At 42.7% G+C, this 19,770-nt stretch overlaps 1 protein-coding gene across 2 annotated transcripts in view; it reads right to left on the minus strand.

Moving 5' to 3' along the window:
* Nucleotides 1-2,733: 2,733 nt before the first annotated feature.
* The window catches only part of Mipep (mitochondrial intermediate peptidase), a 190,796-nt gene continuing 173,759 nt past the window's right edge, over nt 2,734-19,770 (minus strand). For both annotated transcript variants that reach the window (XM_058580735.1, XM_058580731.1), the window contains exon 19: nt 2,734-2,849. In XM_058580735.1, coding sequence (XP_058436718.1) covers nt 2,749-2,849 — 101 coding nt within the window. In that variant the 3' untranslated portion in view covers nt 2,734-2,748. The remainder of the gene's footprint in view (nt 2,850-19,770) is intronic.

The raw sequence follows: 19,770 nt of genomic DNA on the forward strand, positions 1-19,770 counted from the left end.
CGAGGTGCTCAGTTCATTTTTTTTGGGGGGAGAGGTACCAGGGATTGAACTCAGGGGTACTCGGCCACTGAGCCACATCCCCAGCCCTATTTTCTATTTTATTTAGAGAAAGGGCCTCATTGAGTTGCTTAGCGCCTCTGTTTTGCTGAGGCTAACTTTGAACTTATGATCTTCCTGCCTCAGCCTCCCTAGCCGCTGGGATTTCAGGCATGTTCCACCATGCCCAGCTTGCTCAGTTCATTTCTATGTGAACATCTTAAATAAAATTGGGGGTCCAGTTCACTCCTGCCCCCAAAATAAATTCTTTGTGAATTAAATATCTAAATGTTCAAAACAAAACTTGAAAGTGTTAGAATAAAAGAAAGGAGATAATTTGGAGGGGGCTTGTGTAAGGAAATATTTCTTTAATGAAACATTTAAAAACATAAACTATAAAGAAAAAGATGGACACACTCACTGACATTCAGATTTCAAATAAACATGCTTATCACTAAAGTCACCATGAATTGATAAGACAAACCATAGGGAGAAGACATCGCAAAGCGTATAACCAATAGGGGATGGATATTCTTATTGATGAGAAAAGAAAGCTATAAGTTATCAAGGTGGTAGATATTTTTAACTCTTAAGAAAAACTGAATGACAAGCATTTGGGAGTTGTGGTGGGGAGGAGTAGAAACTATAACCTCTGAAGCAACTTTGGAAAAACATTAGTAACCATTTAATCTATTTTCCAAGTGTGTATTGGATATTAAAAGAGGAGATAGGAGGTGCTTAGTAAGGAGGATGATCAAGGAATGGGTGACTGGCATTGTGCCACATGGTGGCATCGTTGGAAAGTTGCTGAGCACGAGTCGGGAGTCACTGGCTAGAGGATGAGGCAAGGTCAGGGATAAAGGCCCCATGGCCCACAGACACACCCATGGTGAGAACTCACCCTTGGGACTCTGTGCAGACAGGTAGCCAACCAAGCTCTTGGAAAGTCCTATTCTAATGCTTACAAGAAAGCAAGGTTGGTTGTGAGCTGGGGAAGTACTTAGTGGTAGAGCACTTGCCTAGCATATAGGAGCCCTAGGTTTGATCTCTAAACCACACACACACACACACACACACACACACACACACACAATGTGGTCTGTATGTTCTGGTTTTCATTTGATTTTTATTTCAGCAGGACAACCTGGGAAGGGCATTCAGAGAAAGTCCCTAATAACACTTGTAAGTTCGTTTCCTGATGTTTCTTTAGCAGGGCCCAGGCAAAAATTCCATATCTCTGTCACAGCCTGCAGGGACCCAGAGCCTTCTTTTAGCTGAGGGGGTTCAAATGCAGGACACCTAGCTCAGAGATAACAGACCAAGCCAGTAATAGCTTCAACCTTGGAAAGGACTAGAATTCCCCGAGGGTGCCTTTCCCAGGACTTACCACTGCAGATGCCCCACAGAGGGCATGGCGGGGGCAACTATGTTCAGGAAGGTCAGCTATTACACTCAGCAGTGTGCTCTTTCTTTTCAGCAGGCCGGCTGGCTGGAGTGATTAATCTGATACCAGTCCTCTTAGCATGAGCCTGGGAGAGGAAGAATTTCTTCCTTGTTGTGGCTTCTTTGAGGGCCTTGGGCTCACATTCCTCTGAAGTCTCTCCAAAGCAGCAGGCCCGTGCCCTCCCCTCCCCTCCCTTTCTGTGCCTCTGCCGGTTTAGATGGCTACCTGAAGCACATTCCATCCCATCCAGGACACTGCTGCCCTTTCTCATTTAAACAAAGGGCCCTCAGAGAAGCCAGTGCCTTTGATTGGGCCCACAGAGGGGAGGAGAAGGGCCTCCCAATGACACATGTACATGCAGGGGGCTCCATATAGGTCTGAGTGTGACAAACCCACCTTGGTCTTTCCATGGCCACACAGTTGCTTGGAGATGTCCTGGAGTCAGGGCTGCCATTGGGGCACATAACTTGTGTGGTTGCAGATGGCCCCATACTCAGAAGGGCCCAGAGCTTGGATTCATGCTTAGCTTGCTGTCAAACTCCTGAAACTCAAAAAATTTTAAACAAGAGACACCATCTTTTCTTTTCTAATTGGGCCCCATAAACCATGCAATGGACCTATTTCCTGAGATGCTGGGCCTGCCCTGTGGGGTGGAAACTTTGGGCCTAACTGGTCAGTGGACAGCAGCATTTTCATTTGAGTGGCAAGATCAGGAGGATGCCCAGATAAGGAGAGACTGAGGGAAGTGTGTGATGAGGCACAACGTGCATCTCCTCATCCTGACATCTGACTTCTTCATGCCCTGAAAGGGCACTCCGTTTTCATGTACTAAAACATCAGTTCCCCTTCTCACCTCTTCTCCCTACATAAACCTGGCCTGTTACTGGGACTCTGGGTCTGGAAGAATGTTGGCCAACCTGTCCACAGGAACTCAGTCACATGCCCCTGCCCAGGGAGCAAGAATGCACCCGACTCCCTCTGGTTTCACTGAGTTGAAATCGTCTCAAATTAACTTGAAAATGAGGACTGAACCTTTCTTTGAAATCTTGATATTGCTTAATCAGAGGAAACCAGATGATTTCCTAAGTATGGGGGGGGGGGGGCGGCGGGAAACACCACCTGACAGTGGTTTTATAGGGCTGCAGAGACCCTCGAGACTAGAGTATCAGTGATACTTCTAACGGCGAGGTTCAACAGAGTGCAACTGATTACCTGAGGACCTATGGTTACTTTGGGTTTTTGTTGTTGTTATTGTCGTCGTTGTTGTTTTAAATTACTTTGTGTTTTGGAGGATGGGGCTCGGTCCTTACTTCCTGTGCCTTACAAAGGAGTCCTGAAAACCAGCTTGGGGAGGTAGGAGCCAGTGGAGCTGCAGTGAGAGGAAAAAAATTGGAAGAAAGGTATGAAAATTGAGTGAACCTCCACAAATTGGTCAAGGAAACGCAAGAATCCTACATTTTTTTCTAGACCTCACAACACTTCAAATCATTCTTTCCCAAAAATAAAAAGGCCAGAAAAGTTGTACTTTATGGAAACTACAAGTATTCCTGATCTGAAGTGCTTGGGAACAGAATAGTTTCTGATTTCCTTTTTTTTTCCTTCAGATTTTAGAATCTTTGCATACACATAATGAAGTGTGTTGGGGAAAAGACCCAAATCTAACCATGAAATTCATTCATGTTTCATATAAAACTTATACACATAGCCTGAAGATAATTTCATACAATATTTTTAGTGCACTTGCATTTCAGCTATGACTGAGATAAAATGTGGAATTTTCTCCTTGAGGCTTTATGTCAGAGCTCAAAAACTTTCAGATTTTGGATTTTCAGATTAGAGATGCTCAAACTATAGGGTTTTGAATAAGTCACACCATTCTTTGAAGATCATCCACCCAATTCTATGGGCTTTAGTCATAATGGGGTGGTATGAGGTATTCTGCCAATTTAACTCTACAGAGTAAATCTGAATTGGAAAGGGCCTCATAGATAATTAAGTCCCACATATAAACAAGTCAATATGGGAAAAATGAGATCCAGAGAGGGAAAACAACTGCCTTAGAATAACTTCTGTCATCATGCTATCATCACCATAAATCAACATATACATCAACATATCACTATATTTGGGGCACTGTGTTCCCCACTGTTCCCCAAATAACCATCATGGTAACAGGACGTTGAGGGGAAGTAGTTAGGAAATGCCATCAGTGTAGGGATTTGGCTCCAATTATCCCACAGCTGAAATCCCTTCCTGGACTCCTGGCTCCCAGGACGGTTGATTCTGAGTTGTCAATCTCAGGTGGGAGATGAGCTCCTGAGATAGGGTTACAGGCAAAACGTCTTTAAAGTCAAAGATGAGATGTGCAGAGATCAAAGATGGCTCCTGGATCAGGAATGCCTATTGTAAACCTGTTCAGTCTCATTTTCTCCTAAACCAAAATAACTCTAAAGATCCTGAGATAAAAAGCTGACATACAACAGAAGAAAAGCAAAAGTACTAAAAATGATGTCTTAAGTGCTGGATGGTAAGTCAGAAAATGTTGAATCTAAATCTATTGAAGATCCTATTTTTACAAGGGGTGGATTTGAGCCCTTCTGGACAGGACAGTCCTTGCTTTATTTATAAGGTTCTTGTAGGAAGAGAACCCTTCCACTCCAGGAAAGCTTTCTTCATCGCATCATCCCATGTCATCATGCTCTCATCACCATAAATCAACATATACATCAACCTCACACTCTATTTGGGGCACTGTGTTCCCCACTTTCCCCCAAATAACCATCATGGTAACTGGATTAACTGTTGGGACGGCTTTTCTCAAATGTAAATGCAACCTCTACAATGATTTAAATATGGTTTAAGTGTGTGTTCCTCAAAAGTTCACATACTGGAAGTTTGATCTGCAGTTTAGCCATGTTGGAAGGTTGTAGAACCTTTAAGAGGTTGGGGCTAGCGTGTAGTGATTAGCTCATAGAGGGCATCTCCCTCAGAAGAGAGTAAAGTAGTTCTCATGGGACCTATGAGAGTGGGCTTTTATGAAAAGAACAAACCTGGCCCCTGAATCTCTGGCTTGCTTTCTCACCAAGAGACTCTTCTGCAGGTGGCTGGTTGCCTTTCCATTTCTCTGCCATGTTGTGACACAGCCAAGGGATGATCTGTGCTAGGCACCATGCTGGCACCATATTCTTATTCTTATGCCTCTGGAACTCTGAAGTTAATAAACCTTTTCATTTTATGAAGTTGCCAAACATGAGTAGTTCGTTATAGCAACAGAAAATGGACTAAGGCAATCTCTTACCCTAGTATTATCCCATCTACATCCTGTGAAAGAGATGGGAAATAGAGTTAGTCTCCATCCATGACATAATAATGTCTCACCTGCAAGAACACAGAGAAGTCATTGAATCTATTTCCCAGTAAAGTGATCTCAGATACTATCTACATTTTCATCATCGATCATCTCTCTGAGTCCTTCCATCAGCCTCAGTGACGGGCCCTACTGGGAAGAACATGGTCAACTGAACAAGCACTATCTAAAGAAGAAGAAGGCGATGTCTATTGGGTCCCTGGGAAAGTTAATTCCTTTCGACATCGCCTCCCTATTGAAAAGACTGGGTTGGACGACTGTCCATTAACTGAAACTAAATCAGCCTCCCACTCAAGGAGACTAGAATACAAATAGCAAGAGGCAATAATTAAGGGCAGTAAATAAAAGGAGGGCCAATGTGGAAAAAATGCAAGCTATTACTCTAAGGAGGACAAGAATCCCAAACATGGTTATTAATGGCAAGGAGATAAAGTATTGGAAAGTACAAACACTGAAAGAGACCTCAGGGGAATGAGAAAAGGCCAACAAATTATATGGGAGCTTGCAACATGATATGGCTGAAGCAACCACACGAAACACAAATAATTCTGAATTGCATAGTTGAGGTATCAAGTCATGGACTAAGGAAGTGAGAGAGCTCCCCACAAGCCCCCAGGGACCCTGGCCAGAGCCCTCAGAAGGAGAGCGATTTAGATGAGATGGAAGGAATTGGAAAGAGAGTGAGCACAAAGGGCTAGGAGCGGGGGGACTGGCTTTAGACAGCAGCCAGCAGAGTCTATGCAAGTGGTAAGTAAGGACAGAGATTGTGCAGGTGAGGACCATGCAGCACGATGACCAAGAGCCTGGCAGGACTGGATGGAAGAAGCAGCTAAGCAATGCGGTTGTAAGGTGCTGGGACATGACCAGCTGTGGGGACATCAGGAAGCTGCAGGGCCATCAAACTGTCCCTTCTTGAATAGTAGGCACCCTGGAAGCCCAAGCAGCACTGCAAACCATGCTGGGGTCTGCACAAAGGGGCAGTTATGTCCCCTGGGGTTTTTGGGCATGCTCAGTGGGAAGTTTTTACTGTGCTTCATTGTCATGACCCCATCTGGGAATGCAAGGGCTCCAGTTCTCAAGAACTGAGCTACCTCTTCCCATCCTCACTCACCAGGAGCCTGGCTTTTGGGAGATGCTTGGGCAACTCAGTACCTGCCCCAGGCTGGTAGGGACTAATCCATCTTTTGTGTCTTCAGCATTTTGTGACTTCAGTAAGTGCTGATGGAGCTGCTGTATGCCCAACACTGTGCTAGATGCTTATAGTGCACAAAAAGAACATGAACCTCAGTGGGCCACAGGAACAGGGAAGAGGAAGTGGAAGTAAATGATCTCACAGGAAGCAAGAAATGCAACCATGCAGATGTGAATGGTGGTGGCTGCCCAAGCCAACAGGGGAGACTCGATAGAGAGAATCATCTGGAAGTTCTTGCAAAAGAAATGGGGTCTTCCCAGGCAGAGGAAGGGGTGAGGACTGCCAAGGCAACCAGGCAGCTCTCCAAAGGCAGGAAGTATAACTTTGGGATGAAATGCACACATGCTGAATTTGAAACTGTCATCCCAGGCAAGTTACTTCTCTGTGCCTCAGCTTTCTCTATAGGATAAGGATTAAAAACAGTATCTACCTCCCAGTGTGTCTGTTAAGGATTATACATGCTAATATATTAAATCCCTTAGAACCCCATCTTATAAATTACAGAACCTATTCATGGATTCTGCATCTGTGAATTCAACCAACCACACATAGAAAATATTTTTTGGAGGAAAATTGCTTCTGTATTCAACATGTCTAGACTTTTTTCCTGTCATAATCCCCTAAAAATACAATATAGCCACTAATTTGCATAGCATATACATTGTAGTAGGCATTGTAAGTCATCTAGAGACAATTTAAAGTGTACAGGAGGATGTGCATAGGTTTACACAAATACTATGCCATCTCATATAAGGAGCAAAGCATGCTCAAAGTTGTATCTGCAGGAGCCTGGAACCAATCCCTCTTGATACCAAAGACAACTGTGCTCATTAAATATGAGTGATTGTCTCTTTTGTCTTCTGCTCAGATAATCTGAAGAAAATTAGTTTCAGTGGGTGGGACAGGAGACAGAAGCCAGCCAAGGGCAGAATGGAGGCACCAACGTTCTGGGTCTTCCAAAAAAGTGAAATGAGAAATAGCTCTCGACATCTTATTTTACCAATTTAAAAATATATCACTTTTTTCATTATACTTAAAATTACTTTTCAATTACATAATCTACAAAACTAAAATTAAACCACTCTGGTATTTTTAGATTGCATAATTCATGGAAGCTGTTGCTTAAACATGTATTTGCTTGTGGCCAAAAGAACAAACAAATGTCAGAGTTTAATTATTTGGTTCACAAAATGCGTAACACTAGAGCAGTTTGAGGACAAAAAGTGGGTTCTACCAAAATAGATTATCCAAAATGGTAAAATTAGCAATCAAAGCAACAATTTTGTTGTTGTTTGTTGGTTTGCAATGCTGGGGAAGGAACCCAGGGCCTTGTACCTGATGGGCAAACACTCTACCACTGAGCTCCAGTTCCAGCCCCACTAGAGCTGACATTGTGAAGCTCATGAATTCCACCTGGGTGAACTGCTCCAACCTCCAGTCCTTCTTTCAGGCTCTTGGCCTGAAGGAACTAGGAAAGAGGGCACTGAAGGGCTGAGGGACAGGCAGATACTAGCAGAGAATGAATGCCTGGGGTCAGAGGGATGCTGATTCCTGCTCTATGATTGTAGAGTCTGGATAAATTTCTTCCATAAGGAAGAAGCCAGATTTTTTTTAATATATATATATTTATTTATTTATTGTAGATGTGTCCTTTTTGTTAGTACACATAATGTAAAATTTACCATCTCGGGACTGGGGTTGTGGCTCAGTGGTAGAATACTTGCCTTGCACGTGTGAGGCGCTGGGTTCGATTCTCAGCACCGCATATAAATGAACAAAATAAAGGTCCAAACAAAATAACACCAACTTTGTTTTAAAAAGAAATCTAACCATCTTAACCATCAATAAGTACACAACTCAGTGTTATTAAATACTTTCATAATGTTATATAGCACTGTCACCATTCATTTCTGGAACTTTATTATAAAACTGACACTCTTTGCACATTAAACAACAGTTCAGAAGTTACTGACTTTAATTTATACTACTTTCACCCATGCTTTTTGAATATGCATACACCCCTTCCTAAAAGCTACACATTTTATAAGTAAGGGTTGAAGGGTGCAATGTTTTGTGCCCTGGGCCTCTGTGGGTGGGGACCCAGCCAGTCTCTCCTGTAGTCTTCCTCGACAGAGCGGGATACCAGCTGGGTTTCCATCAGGGGTCCTGGTGGACAGGGCCACTGAGTGTTAGCAGGTCTCTGTCCTGCTCTTGGCAGTGACCCCTGGGTGGGTCTGGCAGATTCCTTCTCTTCTCCACTCAGTCCACATGGGCCCTCATCTCTTCTACTCATCCAGCGGGTGGAAGATTTGGGGCAAGACTTGGAAAGAGGGGAACCTTTCGGGCCCAGTCCTCAGCTACATGTTCTTTCGGGTTTCCAGAGTGCTTTGTAGCCTAGTAAATAGCAACAAACTACTTTGGTTTACCTGGACAGGGTAATTTGGATGAAGAGAGGTCTCCTTCTACATCCCTGACCAGAGTTGCCTGGGTAAGCTCAGGAACTCATATGCCCGTGTCTGCGGCCGTAACAGCCTCTTTTACCATCAGAGCCACCAAAGCCCAAGTTCCTGGGTCCCTGATCACAGATGATCCCTGAAGCCCTGATAGTGCCCACTCCATAACCTAAGAGCCAACACTTGGGACATCAGAGGAACACACAAATGTCGGCAGAACTGAACTCCACCGCAGCTAGGGCCCATCGTTCCCACAAGTCCCATTCCACCTCTCACCGGGGTCTGGCTTAGCTAACCAGATGCCTCCTAAAGCACTCAGAAAACTCTGTCCTGTTCTCTGATGCTGAGTCCATCTGCTGGGCCATCTGCAACTTGGAAGCCAAACTTAGCGGGTAGTGATTATGAGGTGGAGGAATAAAGGGTTTGGAATCCAAAAGAGTAACACAATGGACATTATCAAGCCCGGGGGAAATACAGCTTCCCTGGAGGCCCATGAGGGTTCTTGCCTAAAGTCTGCTAAGAAATCTAGGTACCTAATAAATAAGAAATGGAATTTGGTCCCAGAGATGACCACATGGCCTCTTGCAAAATTAAGGTAACTGCCCTTGGGCTTCTGTTCCACTGTGCATGCAGGCTTCACAAAAGTAAGTTCCTTTATCAAGAAATGCTTGGAAATTCTTGAGGCTTTTTAAAAGGCTGAGGTCTGAGGACAGGATCTCAGAAGGGCAGAGGTCTTGAAATAACTATCAGATGGGTGATTTCCTGGTAAAATGCTGGATGTCTTGATATCTTAAAAGGAGAATAACAAGTAAGAAGGGTCCCTCTCTCACTGCAGCATCCAAAATCTAAAGAGTTTAAAAAAATGCTCAGAGGTCAGGAAACTCTACACTTGATTTCAACAGCAGCATTCCCTCAGCCCACACATTCCCACTAACCACCCAGTGACAGACTGCAGATCGTGCCAGATGCCACTTGAAAGAGTGGTTTGCTCCGTGCTTGCTGGAACTGCAAGTCTGCAAATCACAAGCCTTTGATAAATGTGTCCTGATGAATGACCCACTAACTCTCTGTCTGGATACTGTGCAGGGGGCTGGGAGTCCCAGGCTGGAGGGGTGGCTGCTTTCCACATTGGCCTGACACAGATTGGCTGCACACGTAGCCAGAGCCTCCCTGCACTTTCTCCTCCATGAGAGTTCAGAGGACTCAATGATGCTCTCACATACCATGCAACTGTGTGTGCTGAGCAGTTATTGTGATCTACTGTGCTGGGAACAGATGTACACTGGCCATCAATCAACTGCCATGCCTGATGTTATCCTGCATGCTGGAGATGCTATGATAAGCACAACAGTGATTTGCTGTCACACAGACAAATAGGTGAGATGATTCCTTCTACCAATGAGTGCTATGAAGGAAATCACGCAGGCACATGGGAAAGTGAGTGATGACGTGTGTACAGTTTCCAACTTACAAGGGTTGGATGTATAATTGTTCAACTTACGATAGAGCAAAGGCATAACCAGGCAGCCATCGTATTTTCACTTTCAGTACAATATTCAATAAATTACAGAAGATAGTCAAGGCTGTATTATACAATAGTCTTCGTGTTTCAATGTTTTTTTGCCGCATTGTAAGCTAATGAAAGTTTTCTGAGCACATTTAAGATAGAATAAATTAAACTAGGGCATTAGGAGTTTAGATGTTTATCAAATGCATTTTCCACTCATGCTATTTTCGACTTATGATGGGTTTTGGGGTATGCTCCATTTTAAGTGGACAGTAATGGTGGAGCTGGGAATGCAAGAGGTGCTGGGCTTCAAGTTGACCCTCTGAGAAGAAACAGTTAAATGGAGATCTGTGGGGAGAGTTTTTCAGGCAGAAAGAAAAACAAGTAAAATTCCTAAAACAGGATTTAATTGGAGCCTCAAGAACCAAACTTGAGATGGTAAGAGTTGGAGTGTGAGAGGAAGGCTTTCCATGGGGCTGTGGAGACAGAGTCTAGAGTTTGGATTTGATTCAGGCTTCACTATGAGTCCCCACACCCAACCCCAATTCATGCCACTGCACACAGCTCATGACTAACGCATATTCAGTTTAACTCATTCATGACTTTCAGGAAAGGCAGGCTGGCCGTCCCCATAGTGCATTTCAGAATGATTTGGCAACACTGGAATAACATGACATGATAGTCAAATTTTTTTCTTTCCACACTTTTTATTGGTGCATTATAGTTGTACATAATGATAGGGTCTGCTGTTACATATTCATACATGCTCACAATATAACAATATAATCTGGTCAATATCACTCCCCAACACTTCCCCCTCCTTCTCCCATTTCCTTATCCCTTTCTTCCACTGACCTCCCTTTGAATTTCATGAGATCTGCCCCACTCCTTTCTTTTCTTTTTTCCTTTCTAGCTTCCACATATGAAAGAAAACACAGGAACCTTGGCCTTCTCAGTTTGGTTTATTTCACTTAATGTAAGTTCCATGCATTTTCCTGCAAATGGCATAATTTCATTTTTCTTTATGGCTGAATGAAACTCCAATGTGTATATATACCATATTTTCTTTAGGCCTTCATCTGTTTATGAACACCTAGGCTGCTTCCATAGTTTGGCTATTGTGATTGTGCTGCTATAAACATGGGGACACATATATCACTGTACTATGATGACTTCAATTCTTTAGGATAAATACTGAGGAGTGGTATACCGGGGTCATATGGTAGTTCCATGTCTAGTCTATTGAAGAAACTCCATACTGATTTCCATAGTGGTTGTACTAACTAATTTACAATTCTACCACCAAAGTAAAGGTGGTCCTTTTTCTCCACATCCTCTCCAGCATTTATTATTGTTTGTATTCTTGAGGACTGCCATTCTGACTAGTATGAGATGAAATCTCAGTATAATCTTGATTTTCATTTCCCCAATTTCTAGAGATGTTGAACATTTTTCATATATTTGCTGGCTATTTCTATTTCTTCTTTGGAGAAGTATCTGTTTAATTTATTTGCCCATTTATTAAGTAGGTCATTTGGGTGTTTTGGTGTTAAGTTTTTTGAGTTCTTTATATACTCTAGATATTAATCCTTTGTAAGAAGAGTAGCTAGCAAAGATTTTCTCCCATTCCGTAGGTTCTTTCTTTACATTCTTAATTATTTTCTTTACTGGGCAGAAGCTTTTTACCCTTTTATTAACTCTTGGCATTATTTCCTGAGCTTTAGAAGTCCTATTGAGAAAGTCATTGCCTGCACCTGTATGCTAGAGTGTTGACCCTACATTTTCTTCTAGGAGTTGCATAGTTTCTGGCCTAATTCATGAGTTTTCATTCCTTTTTGAGTTGATTTTTGTGCAGGGTGAGAGAGAAGGGTCTAGTTTAATTCTTTAACATATGGATAAGCAGTTTTTCTAGCACTGTTTGTTAAAAAAAAAAAGCTGTCTTTTCTTCAATTTATGTTTTAGGCACCTTTCAAGGATCAGATGACAGTAAATATATGGATTTGTCTCTGTGGCTTTTATTCTGTACAGTCTATGTCTGGTTTTATGCCATTACCATGCAGTTTTTGTTACTCTAGCTCTGAAGTATAATTTGAAGTCAGGGATTATGATGCCTCCAGCATTGTTTTTTGGCTTAAGTTTGCTTTGGCTATTCCGAGTCTTTAATTTTTCCAATGAATTTTAGGACATCTTTTTTTCTAGTTCTGTGAAGAATATCATTGGTATTTTGATGGGGATTGCATTGAATCTGTATGTTCCTTTTGGTAGTAATGCCATTTAAACAATATTAATTCTGCCTATCTGTGAACATCTTTTTGTGTCTTCTTCAATTTCTTTCTTCAGTGTTCTATAGTTTTCATTGTAGAGGTCTTCACCTCCTTCGTTAGATTTATTCCTAGATATTTTAATTTTTTAGGCTATTATTAATGGAATTGTTTTTCTGATTTCTTTTTCAACAGTGTCAATTGTTGGTATATAGAAAAGCTCATGATTTTTGTATACTGATTTTGTAACCTGCAACTCTGCCCAATTTGTTTATTAGCTCTAGCAGTCTTTTGGTAGAGTTTGGTTTTTTTTTTCTACATATAGGATCATATCATCTGCAAACAGTGATAATTTGACTTCTTCTTTTCCTACTTTTTATCCCATTTATTTCCTTCTCTTGCCTAATTGCTCTGGCTAGAATTTTTAAAACAATATTTTAAAGGAAATGCTTTCATTTTTCCCCCAGAATATTGTTATGTACAATCTTCTTTAATATGTTGTTGACCATAATTTGCTAATATTTTTGTATCTAAGTTCATCAGCGATATTGTTCTATAATTTTCTTTCATACATGTGTCCTTATCTGGATTTGGTATGAGTGTAATATTGGCTTTATAGTATAGATTTGGTAGTGTTCCAGCTTTTCTAGTTTGTGAATAATTTGAGGAATATTGGCATTAGCTCTTCTTTAAACCTCTGGTAGAATTCAGCTGAGAGTCCATATGTTCCTGGGCTTATCTTTGTTGGAAGGCTTTTTATTACTGCTTCTCTCTAATTTCAAGTTATTGGTCTGTTTAGGTTTTCTGTGTCTTCTTTATTCAATTTTGGCAAATCATATGTGTCTAGAAACATATCCATTTCTTCTAGGTTTTCCAATTTATTGGAATATATGTTTTCAAAATAGACCCTAATGATCTGCTGAATTTCTGTGATATCAGTGGTGATTTCTCCTTTTTCATCTCTAAGTTTATTGATTTGGGTGTTCTCTCTTTTTATTTTGGTTAATTTGGCTAAGGGCTTATCAATCTTGTGTATTTTTTCAAAGAACCAACTCTGTTTCATTAATCCTTTGTATTTTTTATTCTTAATTTCTTTTTTTCTCTTTGATCTTAATTATTTCCTTACTTGTTTTGGAATGGATTAATTCTTTTCCAAGGGCCTCAAGATGCATAATTAGGTTGTTTATTTGGGATCTTTCTGGTTTTCTTATGCAGGCACTCATAGCTATAAACTTTCCTCTTAGAACTGCCTTCATAGTGCCCCAGAGGTTCTGGTATGTTGTATCATTGTTGTCATTTGAATCCAAGAATTTTTAAATTTTTACCCTGATTTTTTCACTCCTCCAGCCATTATTCAAAATAATCTCCATGCGTTTGTATAGTTTCTGTAGGATTTGCTCATGTTGATTCCAACTTCATTCCATTAAGATCTGATAAGATGCAAGGAATAGTATCAGTTTTTTGTATTTGCTAAGAGCTGCTTTGTGGTTGAGATAGTCAAATTTTAAAACTATGACCTGAATGCAAAGTATACCTGGTGGCTAAAATTTTAGAAGACTCTTCTGAAGTCTATCTAGAGACCAACTAGATTTGACAGCAACTGGATGCCACCAGCTAGTGATCTACAGAGAGATCTGTCTGACTTAGGATTCCTGTGGGATGATATTCACCTACTATCAGGGACTGTTGCAAACAAAGGAACCAGGGGAAGACAGGATCCTCATTGACACCAAACACCAGGTCCTGCTCTGGGGCTCCTTGGCGGGCATGCTTGGGGCAGGCAGCAATGGACCGGTGGGGAAGAAATCAGGTATTGCAGAACCCTGCAGGTCACAGAGCTGCAGATTCTGTTCCTCTCTAGAAGAGGGAAGCCACCAACAAGGGCTACACATTTGTCCAGGGATTCAGCTTGATTATCCCTGGTGACCTTAGGAGTCCATAAATTAAAATAATGTTCATAGGCTACTCATTGCAGTTTTCCAGTTCACTTTCTCAGTCTTGAATCCTCTCTCTGCTCTTTTCTTTCTATGGCCCCATGAGGTTATTTGCTCTGTTGGAAGAAGTGCTAGTTGGTCTTTTGGGGTGGTGTGACCTGCCTGGAATTAGAAGATGCCTGGTGAATGGCCAAGGAATAAAACATCTCCAGGTGACCCATGCGGATGCAGGTACCTGGCTTCTTACATGGGGCAACCAATGCCTGGAGCCCTAAAGAAGGTGGTCAGGTAGCTTCTTGTCTAAGTTCAGGTTGTTCAGCCCCTCCCTGTCCTGAGGCTGGCAGAGGAGAGGGGTTGCCTGCAAAGTCCAGTATTCTTGAGTCATTGAAGTTTTTCTCTTAGGATTCATTCTTGGAGGGGATCAGGTAAATTTTTCAAAGGCCAGAGCATATCTCAGAGGGTCTGTCTGCATCCCCTTGGAGGAGAAAGAGGTTTCTACACCATGGGGACATCTCAGGCTCCATTGCTCTTGACATGAGAATAACTACAGAGGAAAACAGATTCTTTTTAAATTTCTCTCCAAATAAGTACAGACAGTTCCTGTTATGGGAGAAAACATGTCCCAAACAAGGGGCTGAGCCATTCCCAGAGAGAAGGGGGAGCAGTGAATTGCAGCACGTGCCCATCAAAGGCATAGACAGAGGTTTGTTTAGGAAAGTAGATAAATATTCAAGGGAAAATGGGAGCGTTCTCAAGGGAGATGCCTTTGGGGTAAAGCAAGAAATAGGCATTCAGGGAAGAATGAGGATTATCACCAGAGGGAGGGGCAGCAACTCCTTGGTGTGGGGTGTTAATGTTTACAGAAGGCTGCTGCTAGGGACTACACTAGAATGGAGCCAGGGTGGAGCTACACAATTTTGTGCCAGTTTTCCTTGCACTTGTACTTTGCCATCCTGTTATAAGGGCATGGTCAAGGGTATGGGGCAAGGACTTGTAACTCAGGAGCTGGAATTGTTTCTGGGTGCTTTTTGCACTTCAATTTCTCAGTGTTTCCTTTGAGACTCAATATATCTCTTTATCCCAAATTCCTATCTCAGTCTCCAACTTACTAAGGTTCAACTTAAAACACTTCAACTTTACAATGGTTCAAAAGCAATGTGCCTTTAACAGAAACTGCACTTGGAATTTTGAATATGGATCTTTTCACCAGGCTAGTGATACCTAGTGACATCCTCTCTTGTAGTGCTGAGTAGTGACATGATCACAGATGTTAGCGAGCCCCACGATCATGAGAGAAACTACTGGCCCTCCACAGTGTGCTTATAATAAATTCCATGAGATATCCAACACTTTATTATAAACTAGACTTTGTGTTAGATGATTTTACGCAACCGTAGGCTAACAGAAGTGTGCTGAGTGTGTTCAAGGTAGGCTGTGCTAAGTTATGGCGTTTGGTAGATAAGGTGTATTAAATGCATTTTCTTTTTTTTTATTGGTTATTCAAAACATTACAAAACTCTTGACATCATATTTCATACATTCGATTCAAGTGGGTTATGAACTCCCATTTTTACCCCAAATACAGATTGCAGAATCACTTTGATTACACATTCACATTTTTACATAATGCCATATTAGTAACTGTTGTAGTCTGCTGCCTTTCCTATCCTCTACTATCCCCCCTCCCCTCCCCTCCCATCTTCTCTCTCTATCCCATCTGTTGTAATTTAATTCTTTCCCTTGTTTTTTTTATCCCTTCCCCCCACAACCTCTTATATGTAATTTTGAATAACAATGAGGGTCTCCTTCCATTTCCATGGAATTTCCCTTTTCTCTCCCTTTCCCTCCCCACTCATGTCTCTGTTTAAAGTTGATTATTAAATGCATTTTCGATTTCTATTATTTTTAAATTTATAATGTTCTTACTGGAATGTGACCCCTTTGTGGTCAAAGAAACTTGTACATGTAAGGGGCTTTCACCTACCTCTCCCCCTTCCCTTTCCCAAAGCAATGGAAGGTATTTCCTAAATGAACTGTAGATGGAAGTCAATGTGTAAAGTCTGTCCTCCAGGGCTCCCCCATTACCGCCCCCCCCCACAGTCCCCCAAGAACCCTGATGAAACTCCCAGGGATCTCAGGCTTTGTGTGAGACACTACATTGAGAAGTTCCCAGAAATAGCTCTGGCTGGGTTTTCTCTGTTTCTCTTGCTGCCCCAGCCTTAGCAGGGACACAGAGCTTCAGGGTACCACCGGACTCCATTGGAGGCTTCTCCTATTTGGTGGGAGAAAGAATGTCATAGATAACTTTGGAAATGTGGAGCTGACTGTGGAAACCCATTCCAGGAAAATGCACACACATAAAACTTGCATGTAAAATTAGAAGCTCTCTGAATGGCCCCTGAAGCCTGTTCATGCACAGTTAAAATGCACCACAGCTGCTGCAAATGCATCTCCATTAATGAAGCCATGTTCATCTTAGGTTGTGGGTGAGACCCGGCATAAGTAATTCTGTTGCTGAATAAACAGCATTTGGGTCACTATGTGAGTCAACCTCTCTTCTAAAGGCTGGGGGGAGTGAACAGTGATCAGATAGATGCGGTCTCTGCAGTCATGAGTTTACCTTTTGGATGGAGGAGTGACAGTAAACAAGTATTCAAAGTCACATGATGATTTCAGACCCAGTCATTGTTCCAAAGGGAATAAATGAGATGAGTGCAAGGGCATCACTCATGGAGAGACCCTTGGGAGGAGAGACCTCCTGGAGCAGATGGCACTGGAGTAGAGACTTCCAGGTTGAGAGGACTCCCTGTGAAGTGGGAGGGAAAACACTCAATAAGGATAAGGGAAAGACAGGTGACAATGAACCTGGGTAACGCTGTTGAGGAGCAGGGTGTAGGGAGATGCACCGAAGAGGGACACAGCCTAGTCCTGGTGAAAAACGACGTGTCAGGATGGAGCTGTGCTGTGCATACACAATGACCCTGGGGAAGGACGGGTGCCCTCCTCCCATCCACCCATATCTGTGCCTGCCCGTGCAGTCTTATTCTACTCTGATGGGTCAGCAGGCAACTGGCTTCTGCCTGGAAATGGCACATTCTGGTCTGCATCTTCTCTCCTTGAGGGCAATGGCAGCAGCTCCCAGATCTGCAAGCTTCTCATGGCTGTGCACACAGGGACTTGCCAGTGCCTACTGCCCCGTAAATAGTTGTTGAAAGAAAGCAGCCGCATCCTTGTGAGCCAGACCTCCGGCTGTGTTAGTGTTGGAATGATTTCTGACCAGCCCAAGGGCAATCTCAGCTGAACACCAAGGGGCCACCTGAAAACCCCACTGTTGGGTAGGCGGTTTATTTGCAGTTGTGGTGTACAAATGTTTTAAACATGTACTTGTGCCAGGTGGTGAATTTTATAAACCAAATTATTAACTGTGTAAACAATTAAATGTGTAAGTAAATACACTCCTAATGCTGTTTGTGGCAGGGATTTCCTACAGTGAGAGATGAAAATCTGGCCCATGGCCTTTATGAAGATCCCACCTGGGGCTGGCCCTTTTCTCTCTCTCCCTCCCGCTCTCTCTCACCACACACACATGCACACACCCTGATGGAGAGTACATTGTTCAGATGCACAAAGGACATCAAATCATTCAACAAGTCCTTGTCCCATTTACCAAATCTGGTCAGTTTTCCAGCTCTTTACCTTTGTTCAGAGGGTGGCCTGCTACCGTAGGTAGCTGCTTTGATATTCCATCTCCCTTTAGGATGCTGCTGATCTTCCAGAGGGACAATTATAGGTAGGTTTCCTGCCTTCTTTTTCTAGATTCCAGAAACACAAGGGGTTTTTAAAGTCTGAGCCCAACAGCTCCTGCAGGGAGGAGTGCCCAGAATAATGGATGAGGAGCTTGGGGCTGGGTTTGGGCTTGCCTCTTGCTGCCAGGACTCCTGAGGGCCACCAGAGGTGGTATCCAAGATCTTTTCTAAGGTGCCTGTCTGAGGACAAAAGCAGTTCATAGGTGGGAACCAAAGTCAGACAATGAAGCAGCGAGGAGAGCCTGGACACTCCCTTCCCTGGCTTGCCTTTAATTGGAGAGGGTAGGGGGATGGGGAGGGTAACTTGGCAACGACTCCACACAGGTGTGGATGCACATCCTGACTGATGGACCCTGAATGTCACCGTCAGCCCCCAGATGTGAGGATCATAGGCAGTATACATAGGCTCTTGGGACAACTACCAGGTGTAGAAATCCCAGGGTCCAGAGAGTTTACTGGGTAGTGTTTGGGTCAGAAATTCTGAAAGTATCCAAAGCACTGCCAGCCACCCCTCCTCCCTGTGAGGTCTGGGAGAGACAGATATACACACAGAAAAGGGAGGGAGAAAGAGGTTGCTTGCAGATCTGTCCATCCCAGAAACAGGAAGATGGTTCTAGAATGGATGCAGGTTTATTCACTGCCCACTCTGGGCCATGTATTAGTCCCATTTTATGATGAGGACATTTAGGCTCATCCTGCTTCAGGCCAATAGAACTATTAAGTAATGTATTTTTCCAGAATCATCCTTTCCCAACTTCAATATGATGTCTCCATAGTTGGAAAATAAAATCTATGTATAAAAGTGAAAGGAAGAGGGATGACCTCAGGGCTCCAAGACTTTGAAAACACTCACCTGTTCTTCTATTGTCTTCCTTAAAAACTCCTCCCTCCAGACTGCTCAAAACTGGCTGGGTGTGGTGCTACATGCCTGTAATCCCAGCAGCTCAGAGGCTGAGTCAGGAGGATCACAAATTCTAAATCGCAGATTCAACAATTTAGTGAGGCCCCAAGCAACCTAGCAAGACCCTGTCTCAAAAAAAGGCTGAGGATGTGGCTCAGTAGTTAAGTGCCCTTGGGTTCAATCAATTCCTGGTACAAAAAAAAAAAGACTGTTCAAAATTGAATTTTTTTTAACACTGAAGCACAGATGTTTTGCCCATCAAGTTCACAAAGATCAACAAGAAAGGACTAAGAGTGAATGCATGTTAAGGAAACACGTTCTCATATTACCAGTGTGGTAATGTGAAAATCTTTTTTTTTTTTTTTGGTGCTGGGGATCAAACCTAGGGTCTCATGCATGTTAGGCAAGCCTTCTACCACTGAGTCACATCCCAGCCCTAAATTGATGTACACTCTCTAGGTGGAAATATGGCAAAATGCATTTTAAAACATAAACATGTTTAAATCCTTCAGCCCAGGAATTCCCCTTCTAGGAATTTATCTTGAGGAAATTACCATAAATTCACACAAAGATTAATTACAAGGAAATCTTAGTTCAATGTTGTTTAAAAACAACCTAAATATACAACAGAGTTACTTAAGTCAGCTATCAGGCCCTTTGTATGTCACGGGAGGATGCCTCTTCCCTTGGTTTGTGGGGTTTCCACAAACCTGATTTCTTTTCCCACTCTTTTCTCCCCTCCAAAGAGGAGCTGTGGGCTTTGCAGTGGTTGGTGGGTACAGACATTGGCAGAGGTGACCAAAGATTCTTTACTTGGGGCAGTAGCTGCCTTTCTTTCTCTCTCTAGCCCTGAGGGTCAAGGCAGGGCA

Source organism: Marmota monax, unplaced genomic scaffold (assembly GCF_021218885.2).
Source record: "Marmota monax isolate L192 unplaced genomic scaffold, Marmota_monax_Labrador192_F-V1.1 WCK01_AAM20220418_F8-fsc00043, whole genome shotgun sequence".
Taxonomy (NCBI): Eukaryota; Metazoa; Chordata; class Mammalia; order Rodentia; family Sciuridae; genus Marmota; species Marmota monax.